We start from the raw sequence: 22269 nt of genomic DNA, 5'->3' as shown, positions 1-22269 counted from the left end.
TGCAGCTAAAATGAACGAACGAATGAATGAATAAATAAATAAACATTAAAATAAATTTAAAATATTAAAAATTAAATTTAAAAAAATGGTGATGGGCTTCCCTGGTGGTGCAGTGGTTGAGAGTCCGCCTGCCGATGCAGGGGACACGGGTTCATGCCCCGGTCCGGGAAGATCCCACATGCCGCGGAGTGGCTGCGCCCGTGAGCCATGGCCGCTGAGCCTGTGCGTCCGGAACCTGTGCTCCGCAACGGGAGAGGCCACAACAGTGAGAGGCCCGCGTACCGCAAAAAAAATAAAAGATGGTGTAGTTATGAGGAATGAGATGGCAACGTCAGTTTGAGTTAGTTTTACATCAGAGGACTTGGCAGAACATCCTGCAGGTAGACAGAAGTGTGGGCCTGGAGCTCAGGAGATGATGGACTAGAGTCCTCATGGCAGTGCTCGGTGACACAAGGGAGTGAGAACATGAAAGGAAGAGAGCCAAGGATAAAGCCTTGCATGATACCGACATCTAGGCGACAAGAAGACGAAGCTGAGAAGGAATGATCAGAAGGCCAAGATTTTACAGTCCAAGCTAAAAGAAGAATTTCAAGACAGGATAGTTAACAATGCAAAATGATGCTAAGAGGTAAAGAGAATGAAAACAGAAAATGCCGTTAAGTTTAGGAAATGCAAGTTCAGGACAGATAAGGGACTAAGAAGCAAGTGAATACTAGTAAATAACAGAGGCCATGAATAAAGTTACATCTTGAAACAGATAAATGAGAGAGTTGGGATAGCAGCTTAAGGGGAAAGCAGGGTTGGGGGATGGTCTTATTTTTAATGTTTGTATATCAAGGGATGATATAGAGAGCACAGCAAATGGGTTTGGCCTTGATGAGATGGAACACCTCTACCGAGGCAGGAGAGAAGTGGAAAAAATGAGATAAAGAGGAGGACAAGGTCAATTTACCAAGAAAAATCAGGAACTTCAAGAATGTGGACCAAAATCTCCACTGAGCTCAAACTGATAAATCCATGAAGGTGGCCAGGAGAGGATGGTGGATTAGCTGTACTGACCACCAAAAGACAGCTGCTATGAGGAAATAAGAGCCCGGTGTGCCAGACCTTCCAATCTCTCAAGAGAACCTGGAAGTCTAGATTTAGGCAAAATGTCCCCATTTTTAAAATCTGGCAGCTATTTCAAAGTTTTAAGAAACTTCACATAAAGTAACAGACTTGAATCCCTGGACGGGCAGGTTATAACCCTGGCAAAAAGGCTACCCAAAGCCGAAGCATTGTTTCACTATAATGAGTAACACGTTGAATAAAAATTTCTAAGAAACAACGTAGGCTAAATATATGTCTTCATTAGAGAGATAAACAGATCTCACGCATTTATAGCAGAACAATCAGCATGGTTTCTCATGGCTTTTTCTCACTATAATATTTAACAAGAATAGAAGGAGAAAGTGGTAACTTTTACCCCAAGTTGGAGCATGACATGTTTACAAACAGAAGGCTAGGAGGTGAGGGTTTCTATGTTCACAGTGAGCCCAGAACTCATTAGAATGTGAGACAGTGGGGCCAGTGTGAATTTCGAGGAAGAGAAGCCACAAGTGTCCCCTGGGAAAGATGAAGTGCTGCAGGGACTGGCTGGGCAGGATGAATGGGGAGAGGGAAGAAGAAGGGGCTGAGGGAGGAGTTTTGCAAATTAAGGGGTTGACACAGGAAAAGTCTTCTAAGATGATGTCTAGAACAGAGTAGTTTCCAGTTAACAAAAAGTCTAAAGTGGCCATATAGGTATGCAGCTGATGTGAAGGGAGTTTGTATTTTTATTTCCATCTTCCCTCAGCATTCTAGTTTGGGTAAATACATTAGAAAGAACAAGAGTTTTAAAGCCAAACCCACTTTTGGATTCTGGTGTCACCACTTGCCAGCTGTGAGAACATGCGTGACTTCCTTAATTCTGAGCTGGAGATAGAAATACTCCTAAAACAGGAAGTGCATATGGACACAGCAAAGATTACTGAAGATGGATCATGTAAAGCAATCTAAGCATAGCACCTGGAGCAGAGAAGGCCACTCCAGGTGCCCCATCTTCCCTGCTCTCTGGTGAGAGTCCTGAGTCAATGGGAATCCCATTTCCTGTAAGGACATTTGAGCAATCTTCCTGATTTTCCTTTTGAAGCAGTCAAGAGATTGCGTGATGCACTAAGGATGGGCAGGAATCTTGATTGTCAGGTCAGGGATTCTCTATCTCCTCACTCTGGACCACCTCTGCAACGTTAGTTTTAGCTGCTGAAAAGTCAGGGCTGAGATTTTGTTCTCCATGAAATCAAGCTCAAATAACAAACTCAGATTTCCCTAAACCCAGAAGTATCATGTAAGTCTGAAAGCTAGGGAATTACAAAAATAGAACCAAATGCCATATATCGAGGAGGTATAAGATTCCAGGGAGCTTTTATAGAACTAAGCTGACCAGAGAGTCCCAACACCTGGAGCAGATGAGCTCTAATAGATGTGAGTACAAGATACACCAGCCAAGGGACCCAAGGGACAGAAAAACGTGGAGAAGATGGAGTGAGGGAAGCATCACCTGATATACGGATGTATGGGTGGATCATGGTCACCAGGGAGTGATGAGTGAACAGGTTCACTCACCAGACAACATCACTGGATTTCCAAAAGATTGGAGAAAGGATGTGGGATAAACAGCATTCTTCTTAGAGAGGGAAAATCAGAAGGGCACTGTCATCAGTGACAGTCAGGTGCAATGACTACCATCAAGAAAGAAAATGCCCCAATATTGTCTTGTCTCCCAAAATCCAGGATGTAGCGGATCATTCTATAAATACAGTAACCCTACAACTGTTAGTCACGAGTACTCTGGACCCACCACCATCTTATCTAATAGTTAGGAATCAATGGTGCAGTCATTATCAGACCACAAAGAAAACATAGCCTCTCCTCACAAGGCACTTATGTAACCCACACCTGAGCCATGAAAAACTAAACAGTGAAAACTTAGCAAGACAGTGGGGAACAATGTTTAATCCTAGTTACTGCAACTGGGGAAGGATATTTGTATAACCTAGGATGTAACCATAGAGTAAATTATTTCTGTTTCATTGAGGCATGAAGAGAGGGGAAGAGAGGGCAGGAACTCTCGGGTAACATTCAACTTGAATGTGACTCACTTTGCACTAAACTCCATGCTGGTTTATAAAACACTTTGAACTTCAGCAAGGAGGAAGCTTGACCAGGCATGTCTGCACATCGTGCCCTTGTGAGAAATGCTGCCTCTTCAGCATTTACATGCATCCATGTCATAAGTAAGACAAAGAAATCACTAGACTTTTGTTGGAAAAATACAACTGGTGGAGACTGGTGATGTTAAGTCAGCAACTGTAGATGGTGAATTCCCTACCACCATCAGCCCTGATCAAGGGGTTCCAGCCCTGATCAAGGGGTTCCAGACCTGGGTCAGGAGTATCTGCCTTCTATCAAAGCCTGCCTCAGAGCCTCGGGACATACTGTTTCTTCCAACAGCATAAAAGAAATCCTAGTATAGCTCAGCTGGTGTTGACAGATGTCTTGAGTTAGGAGAAGATAAATGCAATTCAATTTCATCCTTCTTCAAAAATTTTACCTAGAGCAGATCTAATATCTTTGCTGCAGATTACATTTAAGCCACCTGGATTCCTCCTTTGAAAAGCATAGAGGTATGGGGGACTTCCCTGGTGGTCCAGTGGTTAAGAATCCTTCTTGCAATGCAGGGGACCCCGGTTCGATCCCTGGTCCGGGAACTAAGATCCCACGTGCTACAGGGCAACTAAGCCCACATGCCACTACTAGAGAGAAGCTCACGCCTGTACCACAACGAAGCAAAGAGCCCACACGCTGCAAACAAAGATCCTGCATGCTGCAACTAAGACCTGATGCAGCCAAAAAATAAATAAATAAATAATTTTTAAAAAGAAAAAAAGCAAGAGGTGTGGAAATTCAAACACTCAAGTTTATTAATTTTAAATGATTAGTGTCAAAAATAGAAAAATAAGTAGGGCTCCAAAATATGTTTATGCTAATTATACTTTCCCACCGTGATGGTTACTGTTTGGTCTTAGGTAGCCATAGATTCCAAGTGTGGGAAATTAATGAAATGTGTTCCAATGGAGAAGGGTGATCATAGGACCAGTGAGTTATTCTTATTTCTCATCTATGATAAGGAATGGAATCTGCTTATCTTGAAGTTCATTTGGCCTGCTGGTACTAAATGTCGCTTCCCCCCACCCACGCATCATGAATGATACCTTGTCCTATATGGTAGGACTCTTGGTTGGAGTTCAAGACCTTCCCCACTCTACTTGCTTATCTAAGAGTTCTGTAAGTTGGGAAAGAGATAAAGTCGATATCGTGTGGACACAGAGGTGCCCTCGGAGAAAGGATATCCTTGTGCTGCTGATAGAACTGGTACCTGAAAATAGCCGAGGGTTGGCTGGAACAAGAGTATCTCCCAAAACTGGCGTCTTGTTTTACAAGACCCTTTGAACTTGCATTTCTGCACCCTTGCTCTTTTCCTATGTATCCAGCCTCTAGGTTCTCCCAGCCACTGCCCCAAGACAAATTTCCTGATCTTACTCTCACCATGTTAGTCTCTAAAAACAACATTTAAGGGCTTCCCTAGTGGCGCAGTGGTTGAGAGTCCGCCTGCCGATGCAGGGGACACGGGTTCGTGTCCCTGTCCGGGAAGATCCCACATGCCGCGGAGCGGCTGGGCCCGTGAGCCATGGCTGCTGAGCCTGCGCGTCCGGAGCCTGTGCTCCGCAACGGGAGAGGCCACAACAGTAAGAGGCCCGTGTACCGCAAAAAAAAAACCAAAAAACAAAAAAAACATTTAAGAACCTAAAGTCCAGACTCCTTTCTCAGGCTTTGAGGTTCAACATAATCCAGCCCGACTCCATCCCCCTCTGCTCCCCAGCGATACCAAACTGGCCCACGTGCGGTCACCCACACCCAGCCTGCCCTTCGCTCACACCACATGCTCTGCCTGAAATACTTGCCCCCACCCTCCGATTATTTATTTATAGTAGGTCACATTTTTTCCAAGTGAATGAATTCAAGACCTATTCAAGGCTCAGTTCAAATTTTAGGTCATATAAATACAAATCCTTCCCCAACCACCACAGTCTGAAGGAATCACTCCAGCCTCTAAATTTCAAGTACCATTTATATAATCAACAACTCACATTGAGTACCTACTACCGAGGCCCAACCCAGATTAGACACTGCTCTGCCCTCACAGAGCCCAGAGTGAAGTGGAGAAAGTTATAGACACAACTACCAAACACGGGTGCTGGAATACGGAAAAGAAAATGTTTGTTATTGTTATACACACTTACTGAGCTCCTGCTAGGCTCCAAGCGCCAGCCTAGGTTACCTTTTATGAGTTCTCATTTAATCTTAATGGTCCATTTTACAAGAAAAAAAGTCCCTGAAAATATAAGTTGGTTTCCCATAGCTATTTGGATAAGCAACAGAACCTGGATTCAAACCCAGTTGAGTTCGGGTTCCTCCGCCCAGCCTCCCAATCTTGAGGGCTGTGTTAGGGAACCCAAGTAGTTAGACTTGGAGGGGGAAGGCATCCCAGGCAAAAGGAGTAGCACAGGGATGTTCAGGGATGGTGACTGGTTCCCAAAGCCCAGAGAATAGGCATATGTTGAACGTCAGAAGCAGGTCAGGTTAGACTGGGAAGCACTGTAGACTCAGTTCTATAGACTACAGAGGAGCTTTGGTTTTTATGTCCTGTGAGGCTTGGCCATCTCAGACCACAGCTGCCATTGAGTTGACGAGGGGCTCTCTTTCATATTTATCAAAACTCCTTCCCACTGCCTGGGTTCCTTCCTTCCCTGGGGTCATGCCTGTCATAAAGCTGTCTGAAGATCATCAGGATAGTAGCACTTACGGTGCACAAGACACTGTGAGCTTCTCCAATCTCATCCTCATTAAGAACTAGGTTCTATTACGCCCATTTGACGGATGAGGAAATAAGAGAGGAAGAATACATCTGCTCTGGAATTCAGGTTTCTGATTTTTAATCATTTAGCCATGATACCCACCAGGCAAAGAGATTATCATGAAGGGCCAAGGAAAGGCATTGCTGAGATCTCGAGGAAAATACATCTAGCTCTACCTTGCTACTCTCATCGAACTCCTATGCAACAAATGTGAAAATCATTTAACCAAGGAGTGACCGGAGACACCCATTCCCACCTGATCAGATCCGGGACCTTAGGTGCCTGAGAGACTATCAGAGCTCTTCAGCCTCGTCTTTGATAAGAGCATTTCATCCAAACATATTGACTCTATGCCTGTAGCTCCCTCCCTGCCACACTAACTTCCATTTATCATAATAGCTAAGCATCTACTCTACGCCAGGTATTGTTCTAAGAACTGGTATTACAGCAGGTAACACAAAGGACAAGACCCCTGCTCTCTTGAAGTTTAACGTCTGCCAAAGGTGACAAAAAGTGCAGAAGATGACTTCTCATGATAAAGGCTACAAATGATGAGATGCAGTGGTGAGGTGGAGGGAGGAAGCTAAATTTAAAAGCCATTCCTGGGGAGGTAACATTTTAAATCCTACCCAAATGACAAGCAGGAGCAGCCTTCAAAGCTCCAGGATCTATTGTACTTGGTGGGCTGAAAAGGACATTCGAGATCATCTAGTCTCAACTCTTTATTGGTAAATGAGTAAATAGAGGCTCGATGAGATTAAAAGACAAGATCCCCCAGCTGACGGCAAGGCTGCCCCACTGTTCCACAGAGCCCTTGGAAAGACACATTTGAAATGTAAGCACAGGGGTCTCCCTGGTGGTGCAGTGGTTAAGAATCCGCCTGCCAATTCAGGGAACACGGGTTTGATCCCTGGTCTGGGAAGATCCCACATGCTGCGGAGCAACTAAGCCTGTGCGCCACAACTACTGAGCCTGCACTCTAGAGCCCACAAGCCACAATTACTGAGCCCACGTGCCACAACTACTGAAGCCTGCGCACCTAGAGCCCGTGCTCCACAACAAAAGCTATCACGCACCTCAACGAAGAGTAGCCCCCAGTCGCCGCAACTAGAGAAAGCCCGCCGCGGCAAAAAGACCCAACACAGTCAAAAATAAATAAATTAAATAAATAAATTTTAAAGAAAAGAAATGTAAGCACACTTGTGGTTATGCATGAACACATATTTATAATTTTATTTTCAATACAGCCTTGGGGAAAAGATGAGAGTCTTTGATAGACAATAAAATTGAGGCTCTGGTTGCTGAAGCGACTTGTCTGATGGCCCGTCACAAACAACTGAATCAAAACCCAAGTTATTTGTATTCCAGTCCCATGTTCTTTCCCCAGGATGAGAAACGGCTGTCTAGCCAGTGGTCTATGAACATAGGACATCATTACTAGCCACTTCATGGTTTATGATACAAAGAACAAACAAAAGAGTCAAAGATAAAAACAATTCACTTTGTCATAACACACAAACTCAAAGTCCCTGAGTTATTTGCTGCAGGAAAGAACATGTGATTCCAGGTGACTAGACAACCGTGGCCTGAGACAAAGAGCCCCTGTGACTTTTGGAAAGGGGACTGAGAGCTCGTGGGTGCAACATTGCAGGGACTATAATTAAAGAGGAACGTGTTCCTGCAGAGCCGGCCCAGGTCAGGAGTCTCCTTAGCTGGGAAGCCCTGAGATGACAGTCACATTTAAATCCCTTGACCACTTCTGCTTAGGAAATAAGCTACTAGTGGTTCCCAAACCTACCTGCCCACAAGAATCATCTGGGGAGGGAGTGGGGGAGATGTTGGGGGAAAAAAAAGAAAAAAGATTTTTCAGGACCTCACAAGACCCAAAGAACTAGACACTCCAAGAGGCAGAGCCTGGGGATCTATGTTTTAAAATTCAGCCAGCCTAGAAATCCACTGGTTTCTCCACAATTCTCAGCGCTATAATGTGATAAAAAAGAGGAGAGACGCATGTTTTTATTATCCAGTGAGAAAGTTGTTAGGTTGTATCCTTTAAGGGCTGCTTCCAGAAGAAAATCTTTACTACCCAAAGCCCTTGTACAGTGGGAAGGTCCTGTGAGAGAGAATCTCCCCGCGACCTGTGAAGTCTGTTATCTCACTCCCTTTGGCTGCACATCGAACCCCCATGCAACCCTGGGAAAGCTTTTTCTCAGGATCAGTTTACCAATTCCTTTGTGAAGCAGACCCCAGCCTGCCAGGGTCGGGGCGTCTCAAGCAGAGAGAACCTCAGAGTGTGGAAAATCCCTCCACCTCAACCCCAACACCACCTGGCTCCTTCCCCACCAACCTCTCTTCTGCCCTGGACAGCCAGCTACTGTGTAGAAAAGGAAAAGGAGCAAGAAGGGGGTTCGGGCCCAGGTGGTCAGTGCCCTCAGTCACGGGGAAGCCGACTCATTTCTTACCTGGGTCCTGGAAGAAGAGGAGCCACTGGGTTCACCAGGGAATTCTCTCTCTGCTGGTGAGCTCTAGTCTTGGAACTCACTGGACTTTGAGCAAAGGTTGATTTAAAAGCTGATGTATTTAACAGGGACGTGTGGTCTGAGTTCAAGTGACCTCTGTCCTGCTTCCTGCCAACTGGCTGGGCCCTGAGCTGGGCAAAGCTGGAAAACCCTCAGCAAACCCGACCCGACGCTCCGGCCCACCTGCCTAGTGATGCCGGGCGCCCTGCTGTCCCCACCCCACCCCGCTCCCTCCCTCCCGGAGAAAAGGAGGGGAGAGGGGGAGGCCAGCTAGGGAGGAGGGGCCTTCCTCGGCTCTCTCCCCTCTGCAGATGCCTCAGTCACACCCAAGCAGCACCCAAAGCCTCAGGAGCCTCCACCATCCCCCATGGCGAGGGCAGGGCTGAGGACCATCACCTGACCATCCTCGAGCCCTGAGGTCTTCCTGGGGAGCAGTACCTGTGTCACCCCCACCCCACAGGAGGCCAGCAGGTCAAGGAGTCCCAGTAAATGGAGCAAAGCCCCTCGCGCGCCCATCCTTCCTCCTCCTCCGCCTGCCTGTTAGTTCTTACTTGCATGCTCCCTAGAAGTTGAGCCAGTAAAGCCCCTCCCTGCTCTTACTTCCCAGCTCCCTTCCTCTTCTCAGACGCTCTCTCCTCTTTCTTTCTCTCTCTCTCACCTGAGGGTGCTCTGTCTCTACTCTCCAACAGTTGCCTTCCCCGTCCACGCTCAGAACCTCTCAGGCAAGCCCCGCTGGGCAGGTGGAGGTACTTGCCGCAACTCCTGGGCCAGTGCCTGGGCAGCGGGCTGGCACCTGTGCTCAGTCCCAGACACGAGCAGCTGACCCCTGTCAGCAGCACCCACACGGGCAAACCTAGGGCTGGGCTTCTCACTGACCTCAATCCTCAGCCCACACTGGAAATCAGGGCAAGAGATTGCTCCAAGCAGGGAAGCAAAGCGAACCACAGGCTGAGGACAGGGTAGCCTTTCCCTCCTCCACCCATGCTCCAAGGGCCTCTTGTCTTTGCTGGGTCTTGGCTGCCCTGGGGTGAAGGCATGGCCGGAGCCAGGGGGTAAATCGTGGTCAATGACAAACATCTGAGCAGCTAACTCATACCAGATTACCTCTACCTTCACTCTATACTCCCTGGGCCTCCTGTATATCTTCCAAAGTGGAGGGTAGAAGGGGAAAAGTTTGGATTTAAGATCTGAACACCTGGGGACTTCCCTGGTGGCACAGTGGTTAAGAATCCGCCTGCCAATGCAGGGGACATGGGTTTGAACCCTGGTCCGGGAAGATCCCACATGCCACGGAGCAACTAAGCCCATGCACCACAACTACTGAGCCTACGCTCTAGAGCCCGCAAGTCACAACTACTGAGCCCACGTGCCACAACTACTGAAGCCCACACACCTAGAGCCCATGCTCCACAACAAGAGAAGTCACCGCAATGAGAAGCCCGCACACCACAATGAAGAGTAGCCCCCGCTCGCCACGACTAGAGAAAACCTGCACACAGCAACAAAGACCCAATGCAGCCCAAAATAAATAAATAAATTTTTTAAAAAGATGTGAACACCTGGGTTCAAATTTTGACTCCGTCACTTCCCAAGTGTTTGATCTACAGGAATTCTTTGTTTTTTTAAATTGGAGTATAGTTGCTTTATACTGCTGTGTCAGTTTCTGCTGAAGAATTCATTTTTAACTCTGTCTCACTTACCTTCATCATCTGTAAATAGTTGTTATAAGATTATTTTTAGAAACTCTTTTATATTGAATCAAAATATCTCTCATTTCTGTCCCTGAGTCCTGATGGCTCCCTCTGAGCTACACTAAGTCTACTCTTTATTCTACATAGCAGCCCTTCAACTATTTGAAGGCTGATGTATCCCCCATAAGCCTTCTTTTCTCTGGGTAGCAATGGAGGCCCCTCATTCCTTCAGGTGGTTTGCCTATGTCATGACTTCAAGACTTCTTGCCCTGGGTCCCAGCCAACTTGTCAATGTCCCTTCTAAAATCAAAGGCCTAAAGGGAAAACTTGAAAGTGAGGGAATTGTCCTATATCTTGAATGTGGGGTGCCTATGCAATTGTCTACGATTGCCAAATTTCACCAAACTATACACCTAAAATGGATGAATTGTATTGCATTTAAATAATGCCTTAATTTTTAAATTAAGGAGGCGAAATCAGTAGAATTTATTCTTGAAACTTCTAAAATGAAAAAAGTTGGATGATCAAAAGAAAAGGCAGGACTTCCCTGGTGGTCCAGTGTTTAAGACTCTGTGCTTGCAATGCAGGGGGCACAGGTTCAATCCCTGGTCGGGAAACTAAGATCCCACATGCCACGGGGTCAAAAAAATAAAAAGGCAGTCTTCACAGTGGAGCTTACACTCAGTCCCCAATCAAGAGACTTCTCAAACTCACCGTTTACCCCAGTCCAGTTGGGATAAATAACCACAAGCCTTCAAACTGGGAATAGAAGAGGCCTTGACATATAGAGACAGTGCTGGTTCAAAGTTAAATAGAAATGAGCAATTGTTTGTTTTTTTTTTAACGACAAAACTCTTTCCCACCGTTATGTGGAACTGAATGAGATTTACCAGATCAGTGGCTCTGATCTGGTTAATGCAGAAGGGAAAATAACATTGTCTATTGTGTGTCTGGTAAGCCTTTATATCTATTATTCTGTTAACACTCAGCATGATCTTATGAGACAATATCCCCATTTAACAGATAAGAAGGCTTAAATTCATCTGGTTAATTACCCTGTCTGAGATCTCCTGGCTCCTTAAAGGGCCTGTCTGTCTCCTTAGGTCGTACTGTTTTGCCTCTACAATAAGCCCTCCCACTATCCAGGGAAGGAATGTGCTCTACTTCCCAAAAGGTACTCAAGCAGAGGCTGATGCTGACCTGTGTCATGTTACAGAAAGACGTCTTGCATTGTTAGGAGACTGGAGTAGGAGATTTCTTGGATTGCTTCCAACTCTAAGGTTCTGTGAACCTAAATGCTGTGGGTCCTGCCCATGATGGCATCGTTGAGTCCTGCCCTGGTGTGTAGGTAGAGGACATGCAGATAAGAGTTATGAGCATGGGGTTTGGCATCAGATGCTGATGCCATTAATGGCAGATTTAAGATCTTAAATCTGCCATTAATAGTTTTATATTTTTTATTGTGAGCTCAAGTTTGTCTGGGCTTTATCTCTGGAAACCTTGACAGCTTGGGCGGAGGGTTTTCTGTTGTTTTTGTCAAGCAGCACCTCTCCATACTCCTAGAATGATGAGGAAAGGCACCAAAAACCTGGGGTCAATTTATGTTACTTATTTGCCTTAGTGTTCCCAGATCATGAAAATAATTAATGTCAGTTAAAGCGCTAGCACCTCCTAAAGGCAGATCTGTGGTTGGGAATTTGCAAGAGAGGATTCTTTTTTCTCTCCAGAGTCCAGGCCAAGACAGATGGTTTCCTTGTTATTCCTGATCTGCTTTACCCTGTCCTGTTTTTTCCATAAACATATCTCCTTTTATCATATTTATATGTTTATTAATTATTTTCTGTCTCTTCCCCACCAGAATATAAATTCCCCAGGGGTAGGGATTTGTACTTGTTTTGTCACTGTATACCCAGTGCCTGGAACATAAGCCTAGCTTATAGCAAGCTTTCCAAAAATGAATTGAATGAGTGAGTGAAAAATGAATCTCCTTTTGTCAACAGGACTGCTTTTTATCCCACCCCTTCACTGAGAGTATAGCCTTCTGAGGGTCTGGTGTCATGCAGGGTCTCAGTTTCTAGGTCTTTTCTCTTGTCCCAAAGTGACCCTGCAAAACAGATTGCTTGGTTACTGGTTTTCAGCTTTCTCTTCACTTCTGGAACTTAGAGATTTATTTCCTTTTGTCCACGTTCAACTACCTATTTGAAAAAAAGTTTGGTATATTTTACCCAATATTTCTATGAACTTTGTAGAGAAAGGGTTTTCAGATTATCTAGTCTGCCATGTTTCCAGAAATGATTCTATCGCTTAGCAGTTACTTTTCCTCTCAAAACTCCAGCTTTAGACAATACTACAAAGCTACAGTAATCAAAACAGCATGGCATTGACACAAAAACAAACATATGGATCAATGGAACAGACCAGAGAGCCCAGAAATAACCCACACACCTATGGTCAATTAATCTTCAACAAAGGAGGCAAGAATATACAGTGGAGAAAAGACAGTCTCTTCAGCAAATGGTGTTGGGAAAGCAGGACAGCTGCATGCAATTCAATGAAGTTAGAACACAGTCTCACACCATACACAAAAATAAACTCAAAATGGCTTAAAGACTTAAATATAAGACATGACACCATAAAATTCCTAGAAGAGAACATAGGCAAAATATTCTCAGATATAAATCATAGCAATGTATTCTTAGGTCAGCCTCCCAAAGCAAAAATAAACAAATGGGACCTACTCAAACTTATAAGCTTTTGCACAGCAAAGGAAACCATAAACAAAATGAAAAGACAACCTACAGACTGGGAGAAAATATTTACAAATGATGCAACTGACAAGAGCTCAATTTCCAAAATATACCATCAGCTTATACAGCTCAATATCAAAAAAAAAAAAAAAAGAACAACCCAATCAAAACATGGGCAGAAGATTTAAATAGACATTTCTCCAAAGAAGACATACAGATAGCCAAAAAGCACATGAAAAGATGCTCAACATCGCTAATTATTAGAGAAATGCAAATCAAAACTACAATGAGGGCTTCCCTGGTGACGCAGTGGTTGAGAGTCCGCCTGCCGAGGCGGGGGACACAGGTTCGTGCCCTGGACCGGGAAGATCCCACATGCCGCGGAGCAGCTGGGCCCGTGAGCCATGGCCGCTGAGCCTGAGTGTCCGGAGCCTGTGCCCCGCAACGGGAGAGGCCACAACAGTGAGAGGCCCGCGTACCACAAAAAAAAAAAAAAAAAACTACAATGAGGTGTCACCTCATACTGGTCAGAATGGCCATCATCAAAAAGTCTACAAATAATAAATGCTGAAGAGGGTGTGGGGAAAAGGGAGCTCTCTACACAGTTGGTGGGAATGTAAATTGGTACAGCCACTATGGAGAACAGTAGGCGGTTCCTCAAAAATCTAAAAATAGAACTACCCTATGATACAGCAATTCCACTGCTAGGCATACATTTGAAGAGAATGAAAACATTAATCTGAAGGATATATGCACCCCAATGTTCATAGCAGCATTATTAACATAGCCAAGATATGGAAGCAACCTAAGTATCCATCAACAGATGCAGGAAAAAAGAAGATGTAGTATAGATAATAGAATATTATTTAGCCATAAAAAAGAATGAAATTCTGACATTTGCAACAATGTGGATGGACCTAGAGGGCATTATGCTTCATGAAATAAGTCAGAGAAAGACAAATTCTGTATGTTATAACTTATATGTGGAATCTAAAAAATAAAACAAACAAATGAATATAATAAAATAGAAACAGATTCACAGATATAGAGAACAAACTAGTGGTTACTAGTGGGGAGAGGAAAGGGGAGTGGGGCAAGATAGGGGTATGGGCTTAAGAGTTACAAACTACTATATATAAAATAAATAAGTGACAAGAATATATTGTACAGGGACTTCCCTCGTGGCGCAGTGGTTAAGAATCTGCCTGCCAATGCAGGGGACATGGGTTCAAGCACTGGTCCGGGAAGATCCCACATGCCACAGAGCAACTAAGCCCGCGAGCCACAACTACTGAGCCTGCAAGCCACAACTACTGAAGCCCGCGCACCTAGGGCCCGTGCTCCACAAAAAGAGAAGCTACCGCAACGAAGAGTAGCCCCCACTCGCCGCAACTAGAGAAAGCCGGTGCGCAGCAACGAAGACCCAACTCAGCCAAAAATAAATAAAAGTAAATTTATTTTTTTAAAAAAAAGAATATATTATACAGCACAGGGCAAGATAGCCATTATTTTGTAATAACTTTATTTTTTTTTCTTTTTTCTTTTGGTGGCATGGTGCAGCACGTGGGATCTTAGTTCCCTGACCAGGGATCTAACCAGTGCCCCCTGCAGTGGAAGCGCAGAGTCTTAACCACTGGGCCACCAAGGAAGCCCCACATAATAACTTTAAATGGCATATAATCTATAAACATATTGAATCACTATGTTGTATCCCAGAAACTAATATAATATTGTAAATCAACTGTAGTTCAATTTAAAAAAAATTCCAAGGCTATGCCCTTTCTACTACCAGTCTGCCCTTTCTACTACCAGGTTTAGTACAAGATTCTAGCCTCCACCCTTCACACTTGAGATATTCCCTGATATGTTCAAATTTTTACTCCAACTTCAGATCTGATTATCCTTGTCCTTTTAGCAGCTCATTAACTTACTCAGAGCCTGACATTTTAAGCTCCAGTGGTTTTCTGTCCCTGACCTGAGTCAATGTTTATGACAATCTCCCCTTTTATTCCCTGTGTTACTCTGGCCTTATCCAACACCTGAAGAAGCAGTCTGTGTAGTCTGCATACCTTTGGAGGGATTTATTAGGCCAGGGTCCAAATGCAGAACTGAGATAAATGTTTTACAGCAGTGAGAGGCAATGGGCAGGAGGAAGGGCAAAGCCGTGGTCCTCGGCTGGTTCACACATTGTGGCCCCATATGACTGCTGATCTAAACTTTCTAGTTTTTTTCAGCAACCAGGTAGCAGGTCAGGGCAGGCCTGAGGACCCCTGGAGAGCTGTGACTTATTAATACTTGCAAGCTGGCTGCAAAGGACACTTTAGTAGTCATTCCCTCCCTCTTCCTTTTCCCAGCTGAGGGGTCAGAATACACAGTATTTTTCCACTGGGGGGAAAAAAACTGACGTGCAGAGCGAGAACAGGCCATGTCCTGGGTTCCTGAATGTACCAAAGTTTGGGCACTCTCGGAGTATGGATTAAGGTCTCTACTTGCCTCTTTCTGAAAGACACAGAAATGGAGGATCAATGGTCCTTGGGAAGTTCGGACCCTGTCTGAAAGAGCCAGTTTCTCAGGGACCCCAAAGGGACAAGCTTAGGGATAGGAAAACAGCAAGGAAAGTGCCAGGGATCTCAAGGCCAAAGCCTCAGCCTGACTCCAGTCCTCACAGAGAGACTGGGGACCATCCTATCCATGGGTGAAAGGCCAGTGAGAGAGAATCAAGACAAGGATAGCCTAGTGGGCCCAAGTCTGTGGCATGATTTAAAAGACACCCCTTAAAAAAAATAAATTTAAATAAATTTAAAAAATAAAAGACACCCCTGCCTCAAAGTATTGCCTCCTTCAGGATGGTCCCAGGACTTCCTGACACTCTAGTTTGGAGAACAAAGGAATTCATGTGCACCCTGTTTTTCCCCATTGCTTAGAATTCTAACATGCCAGAAAAAACAAAAAAAACCCACAATACTCATTAACCACTGAAGACAGTACATCTTCTTCTCAAAAGCCCAAGTCAGATTAAGGATGATCCCATCTGATCTGCCTCAGCCAGCTATGGGAGTGCTGAAATCCTACCCTCAGCAGTGGATCCTCTTCTAAACACTATCTTTTCCTTTCCCCTACATCAGACTGGAAATATTCCAGAGGAGAAAATGTGAAGTCCCTGATTCAAAGACTTGGGCATCAGGAAGTCCTGGGATTCTTAGCGGCTGTGGGAAGGCTGACGAAGTGCAGCTGTCACAAGATGTGTGAGGCTACTTTCCTCAACTCCCTTGGCCAAAGACAAAGCTTGGCAGGAGGCTTAGCGAGGAGCTCAGCCCTGGGACTCACAAGCCTGCAGCTTGTGGGGCAGCTCTCAAGGGGCGATAATCGGAGGAGGACGGGGATCTGCAGCTCTAGAGCCACGTGCTACACGACATGGGCATCCAACAGGCAGGGAGATGCCGAGAGGAACCATCTTCCTATTTGCTCATACAGCACAGTGTGGCTTTGCGGTGGCGGTGAGGGGACATCCCAGCCCAGAAGACAGACAGAGCTGCAACTGCAGCCATTTCTGCCATCAAGCTGCTGTGTCCTGGAGAAGCTCAGGTCATCCCCATACAGATCTGCGTGTGGAGCAGGTGGCAGTGTTTGGGCTGCCGAGCCAGCAGTTCTGCAGGAGGGAGGGCTGGCTGCAAAGGAACTGCTGTCCTCGGTGACCAGGAAGAGACAAAACAGACTCTCCCTCATCCCAGTGAGTTGGGCAGACAGATTTTCTCTGCCTTCTATTTAAAAGACAGAACTTGAGGTCAATATTCCCAATAAGCCATTCACTACAGGCTGGAAGTTAGAATTGAAACTGAGAGGTGTTGTTCTCAGGGCCTACCCTGTCGCCCTGATACCCACACCCCCGAAGCTGCCACCCCGTCCTCGCAATAAAACAGCCCTGACTCCCTCCTCATATGATATTACCAAGGGCTCTGGGCAAGAGGCCAGTGGAGACAGCGGCGGGATTGAAATGCCTACACGGCTTTGCTCTAAGTGCCCTCTGGCCCTGAGGTTTGGTTTCCTTCCAGAAAACTATTGGCTGTGCCAGAGGGGTCAGTTCGCACTTTCCCAGGGAGACTCTGGGTCTCCCACCAGGCCCGTGGAGCCAGGAAAGGCTGAGGGCAAGGCAGAGAAGGGGAGTAGATCCCTTTTCTCTGTCAGCCTCTGACATGCTTCCTCACATGGCCTGTCACCCAGGTTGCCGACTGTCACGCCCGTCACAAAGCAAGTGTAAGCCCCAGATCAGACCAAGGTTCAGAGGTGCTCTCCCCACCCAACACCCCACACACTCACACACAGTAAGAGCCACGTGTAGATGCAGCCAGGTGAGCTTCAAGGGGAAATACGCCAGAATAACAAAATTTACTCTACATGCAGATGTGGTCTCAGACATCTTCATTGCCTAAAAGTCTGACGTGGTGGAGTGAAATGTGGAAATTAGTCACAAAAGCTAAAGTGATCTTTGGCTGCAGTGAATATACTAAGCTCTGACTATGCTGAGGCTGGTGGCAGGTCTGAGACCCACACACACTTGACAAGGGAACTTTACAAACTAGACTCCGGAGCAGAGTAGCAAGGATGAAGGAAATATTGATGCTATGCCATAAGGAATAGTTGAAGGAACAGGATATTTAGCCCAGAAGGGAGAAATGTTAGCTAGAATGATTAGGTTTCTTCACAGATGTGATGAGACCCCATGTAGAAAAGGAAAACCAGGTGATGCCAATAGCCGACATTTATTGAGTACTTACTATGTGCCAAGCACCAGGCTAATTATTTTCCACACATTTTGTCATTTAATCTAAACATCAGTGCTATTATTATTCCCACTCTAAAGATGAGGAAAATTCGGAGAGGTTGAGAGTCTTGTCCAAGGTCACATACCTAGTGGTAGAGTCAGCAGATGAGCCCAGGCCTGAGACTTAACCACCATCCAGAGACATGTTCTGTGTGGAGCCCTTGGCAGAACGAGATGCAGTGGTTGGAAGTGAAAGTGTGGCAGATCTGAAGGTAACATGAGAAAGACTTTTTAAACAACTGGAGGCAACAAAGAACAGTGGGCGGGTGCTTTGGGTGGTCATGAGCTACACACCACTAGAGAGATGAAAGCAGGGCAGGCAAGAGGTGTTACGTAAGACAGTTTGCAAGGAGAATTACAGTGGCAGCAACAGCATCTGGGAACTTGCTAGGAGTACAAATCCCTGGACCCCACCGCAGCCCTACTGAATGAGAAACTCTGTGACTGGGCCCAGACACCTGTATTTTAACAAGCCATCCAGGTAATTCTGATACACGCTCAAGTTTGAGAACCACCGGCATAGAAGTTTCTGCACCCGGCAAGCGACTGGGCTAGCTGACGGTGTTAGTTCCTTCTGTCTCTAAGACCTCACAGTTCTGTAGAAGCGAGCTACAAATATGATTTAACATCTAACCAGATTTTCTTTTAACATTGAGCGCATTCTAGTAATATCTTGGAAACAATATATCAGCTGCTAAATTGTGTGATTACACTCAGGTAACTTAGACATCCCAAGGCTGACAAAATAAATATTTGGAAGGCTGTGGGCAAGGGGCTGCCCCTCCAGCCCCCCACCCCCGACCAGGAAGCAGCCTACATTCTAGCCACCTGTCGCTCCACGGGTTTCCAAACAAGCCCCGAACGTCCCCACTCCTTGTTCATTCCTGTTGTTCCTCTATCTGAAAAACACTTACCTTTTGAAATCCTCCCTTCTCTGAAAGCTCAATTCAAATGTCACTGTCCGTGAAAGTTGCCGACAGTATCTGGTGCACGGGGCAGCCTTCCTTCCCTCTCTCCTTCCTGGGTTTTGTCTCACTTCTGGGCAACTCGCAGCACCTAGAGCGGTCAGCCTCGTCTCACAGGGGTGGAGCCTCTCAGCAGAGCGGCGTTCTCCTGGCGCTTAGTCATGTGAGCCCCCCAGCACCTACCATACGATGATGCTCTATGAGGAGGGATCAGAGGCAACATTTTAGGAAAATGATGTATGCAACTATTTACAAGATGAACCGATGCTGCCTGACGGGTGAGAAGGGAGCCCTCTGTGATTCAGTTTCAAGTCCTGAGGTCTTTGCAGAACTTTGAGGTTTTTGCAATAACCACTGTGAATGCATGTGTGCGCTGCTGGGATGAAGGTGCCCCACCTTCACGCAGCTACAGCCCTGTTATCTTCAACTCCTCTTCATGTTCGTAACAATCTTCGTTGCATAATCCCTGGATGATGTGAAATACTGAATGCCCTCTCAGCCAACCTTCCAAGTATCCCACAGAGACAAGCATGGACAAAACTCCTTTTTAGAGAACAGAGAGGTCATAAATTAGACCACTAGTGTAAGGACAGCAAAGAAGGATACTGGGTCACCAGATACCAGGCCCAGTTTAAAAGCTTATGTCTGCAGGGCCAGGTGTCCTGTGGGCTGTGGTGGACTGGCCCTGTGACCAGGATGTTGGTGAGAGACAGGGAAATGGGATGAAAGACCCCCCTCCCCAACAAGGTTTTCTGTACCCCAGGCTCCTGGAATTGACTCATTCTACTGTGAAACCTGAATACTTTGGTGGAGTAACGAGGTGTTCCTGATGTCTGTCTCACCTGACAACACTTAGGATGATGGCTTCAATGGGGCCACGTGAAAGGACCTCAAACCCCAGAAGTCGTATTACAATTTTGGAGCAGGGAGGCACAGATAACTACAAAACAGGAATTCCCTGTCCACACAAGGGTGAAAGGGACTCTAGATTAGTCATGAAAAATTTCCCCCAACCCCACTTGGCCTCCTGGGTAGCACAGCACTGGTTGGCAATCGTGACAGGTGTTTGCTGCAGAACCAGGAGACTTCCTGTTGTGCTGGGTCCCCTCTGGCACAGAGCCTGGCCCACTCTTGCAGAGGTTAGAACCCAAAGCTTCTCATTCTCAGACCAATGCTCTTTCCACCAAAGTGCACAACCCTAGAATTTAGGAATAATCGTTGCAATCTCCCCAGCCATCAACAACCAAGGAGGAACAGAACAGAACAGAAATGGGTGAGGGGGTCACAAGTGAAGAAATAAGTCAGTCATCCATCCCTTCACCCATACATACAGGACCATTTTGGCCGCCCTCACCCCTCATCTCCCCTGCTCCTCCAGCCTCCCTGCATCGCTCCTAGCCCATCTTCCCCTTCATCCTGCAGCAGCTCTGTTCTCTGTCCTACTTCTAAGCAAAGTCTTCTCTCAAGAAAAGACTAGGCACCTTTCTTTATACTTGAGGGCACATCCTGTCCTTATATCTTCTAGTTATTCTATTATCGGTCTTATCCTTATTATGAACTATCAAGTGAAAAAGCTTTCTCCCCCAAGGTGAAGAAAATAATTTCAAAGAGTGGTTTTTCTCAGCCCTTTCAGCACATTAGTCTATTTCTAACATGCAACCAAAAAAAAAAAAAAAAAAAGGATAAAGTGGCAAAGGAGGACGCGGAGGAGAGAGAGGAGAAAAACTTTCACAGTGAGGGTGGAGGAGGAGAACAGCAGGAAGACCCCTGACTGCTAAAAAAGAACCCATTCTCTGGCTTTCAAAGACCATAACTACCAGTAATGAAGGCACCTGCAATGACATAAGTGGGGGATGGCGTTTCAACAAAAATGAACAAGTCAAGGGCTGAGAGCTCATTCAAAGTGCTTTCACCAGAGCCCCCAGCCTGAGAGCAGGAAAGAAGAATTTCTGTCCTGACGTAAAGAGCCCCACTGGGGACCTGGGGTCTGGGAGCAGGGATGGGACAGTTGACAGGACTGCTCAGACAAGGACAGGCTTCCAGTGAGGTCCCTGAAAAACCCCGTTTCTTGAAATGTTCTTTGCCCTCGGGAGCCTGGGAAAAGAAGTGTTCCTCATGCCCACGGGGCTGGCATGCTCGCTCTTCTCCAGGAGGCTTTCAGGGATACAGCCTGTTCTGACAATATCCTCAAGTGGGAAAGAACCACACTGTGTGTTCATGGGAGGGAAATCCAGGTGAACTCCTTGAAGTAACTGCATCTGACAAAGCCTAAATTCCTTGTGCTGTTTTAAATCCTCCAGGCTACTTTCAGTCTTCATGGGGGATGAATGATAAATGGTTGTTCTTATCAATGAAAAGGAGATAGTTACCAGAGGAAAATTACCAAGGTTCGAATAAACTCTCCTCTGGATCCCTCAAAGCCTGGCCTGGGAAAAGCCACTGGGCTCCATGGAACTTGGTGCTCGCCGTGTGAGGCACCTTGAGGGGAATTCACATCCCAGATGTATGCTCTGGGGGTGATGGGAGGGAGACTTCGGGTCACTGGCATGTTTCTGGCAGAGTAAACCTGGGAATTCCAGGGTGAAGATAATGGTTTGGAGATAGTTTTCCCCAAGTTCCAGAGTTATACACTTTAGTGGGAAGAACCTTCACCTAGGAATCAAGAGAGGGGGTTGCCTCAGTTTCCCTACATGCAAAATGAGGACCCTGTCCTGCAGGAGCTCTTAACTGAGGGTCCATGGGATCGTGAATCGGGGGGACACATTACATCTTTTTTTAACTTTTTTTTTCGGTACGCGGGCCTCTCACTGTTGTGGCCTCTCCCGTTGCAGAGCACAGGCTCCGGACGCGCAGGCTCAGCGGCCATGGCTCACGGGCCCAGCCGCTCCACGGCATGTGGGGTCTTCCCGGACCGGGGCACGAACCCGTGTCCCCTGCATCAGCAGGTGGATGCCTGCGCCACCACTGCGCCACCAGGGAAGCCCAACATTACATCTTTATTTTCACCAGTCTCTAGTTGAAAGCATTTGCTTCAACTATGATGTAGGCAACAAACCACATTAGAACTTGCCATCAATAGAAATTAGTTACTTTCAAATCTCCTTACGGTTGTTACAGATTTCTCAAAATGTCCTATATGCTCATCACTATTATGAAATTACAATAGTTTATTAGGTTGATGCCACATCTAAAAAAGCATGTATACTACTCTATCACACATTCTTCTAATGTTTGGACAACCATTTTGAAATGATTTGTTTCTTTTATTATCTTATATATTTTATTTTATGAATTTTTTAATGTTATTCTGAGAACAGGCTCCACAGGCTTCACGAGACAACGGAAGTGTCCACAGCACATTTATGTTAAGGTTGAGAAGCCCTCCTCCAGTGTGTTGAGAGGGGTCAGAGCCGGAGGCCTGAGAAAGCAGACATGCGCTCCAAGGGCCTCCTGACCCTAACTTGGGCTTACATACAAATCTGGCTCTACTCTAAGGAATTTGGTGTTACGGTGATTACTGAGATCCCAT

The 22269-nt window shown here is 46.0% G+C and overlaps 1 protein-coding gene across 2 annotated transcripts in view; it reads right to left on the bottom strand.

The window, feature by feature from the left end:
- The window catches only part of PDZK1 (PDZ domain containing 1), a 46190-nt gene extending 24675 nt beyond the window's left edge, over positions 1-21515 (bottom strand). Inside the window, exon 1 of one of the 2 annotated variants that reach the window (XM_049710895.1) lies at positions 17862-21515. In XM_049710895.1, the coding sequence (XP_049566852.1) occupies positions 17862-17994 (133 nt within the window). In that variant the 5' untranslated portion in view covers positions 17995-21515. Of the gene's footprint in view, positions 1-8458; positions 8666-17861 lie in introns of those variants that run through there. The other variant, XM_033416612.2, reaches the window with a different exon arrangement.
- Between the last annotated feature and the right edge of the window lie 754 nt (positions 21516-22269).

The sequence above is a fragment of the Orcinus orca genome, chromosome 1, assembly GCF_937001465.1.
Source record: "Orcinus orca chromosome 1, mOrcOrc1.1, whole genome shotgun sequence".
In the NCBI taxonomy this organism is placed as follows: Eukaryota; Metazoa; Chordata; class Mammalia; order Artiodactyla; family Delphinidae; genus Orcinus; species Orcinus orca.
The sequence above is the reverse complement of the archived record's forward strand: the minus strand, read 5'-3'. Positions and strand labels throughout refer to the sequence as shown.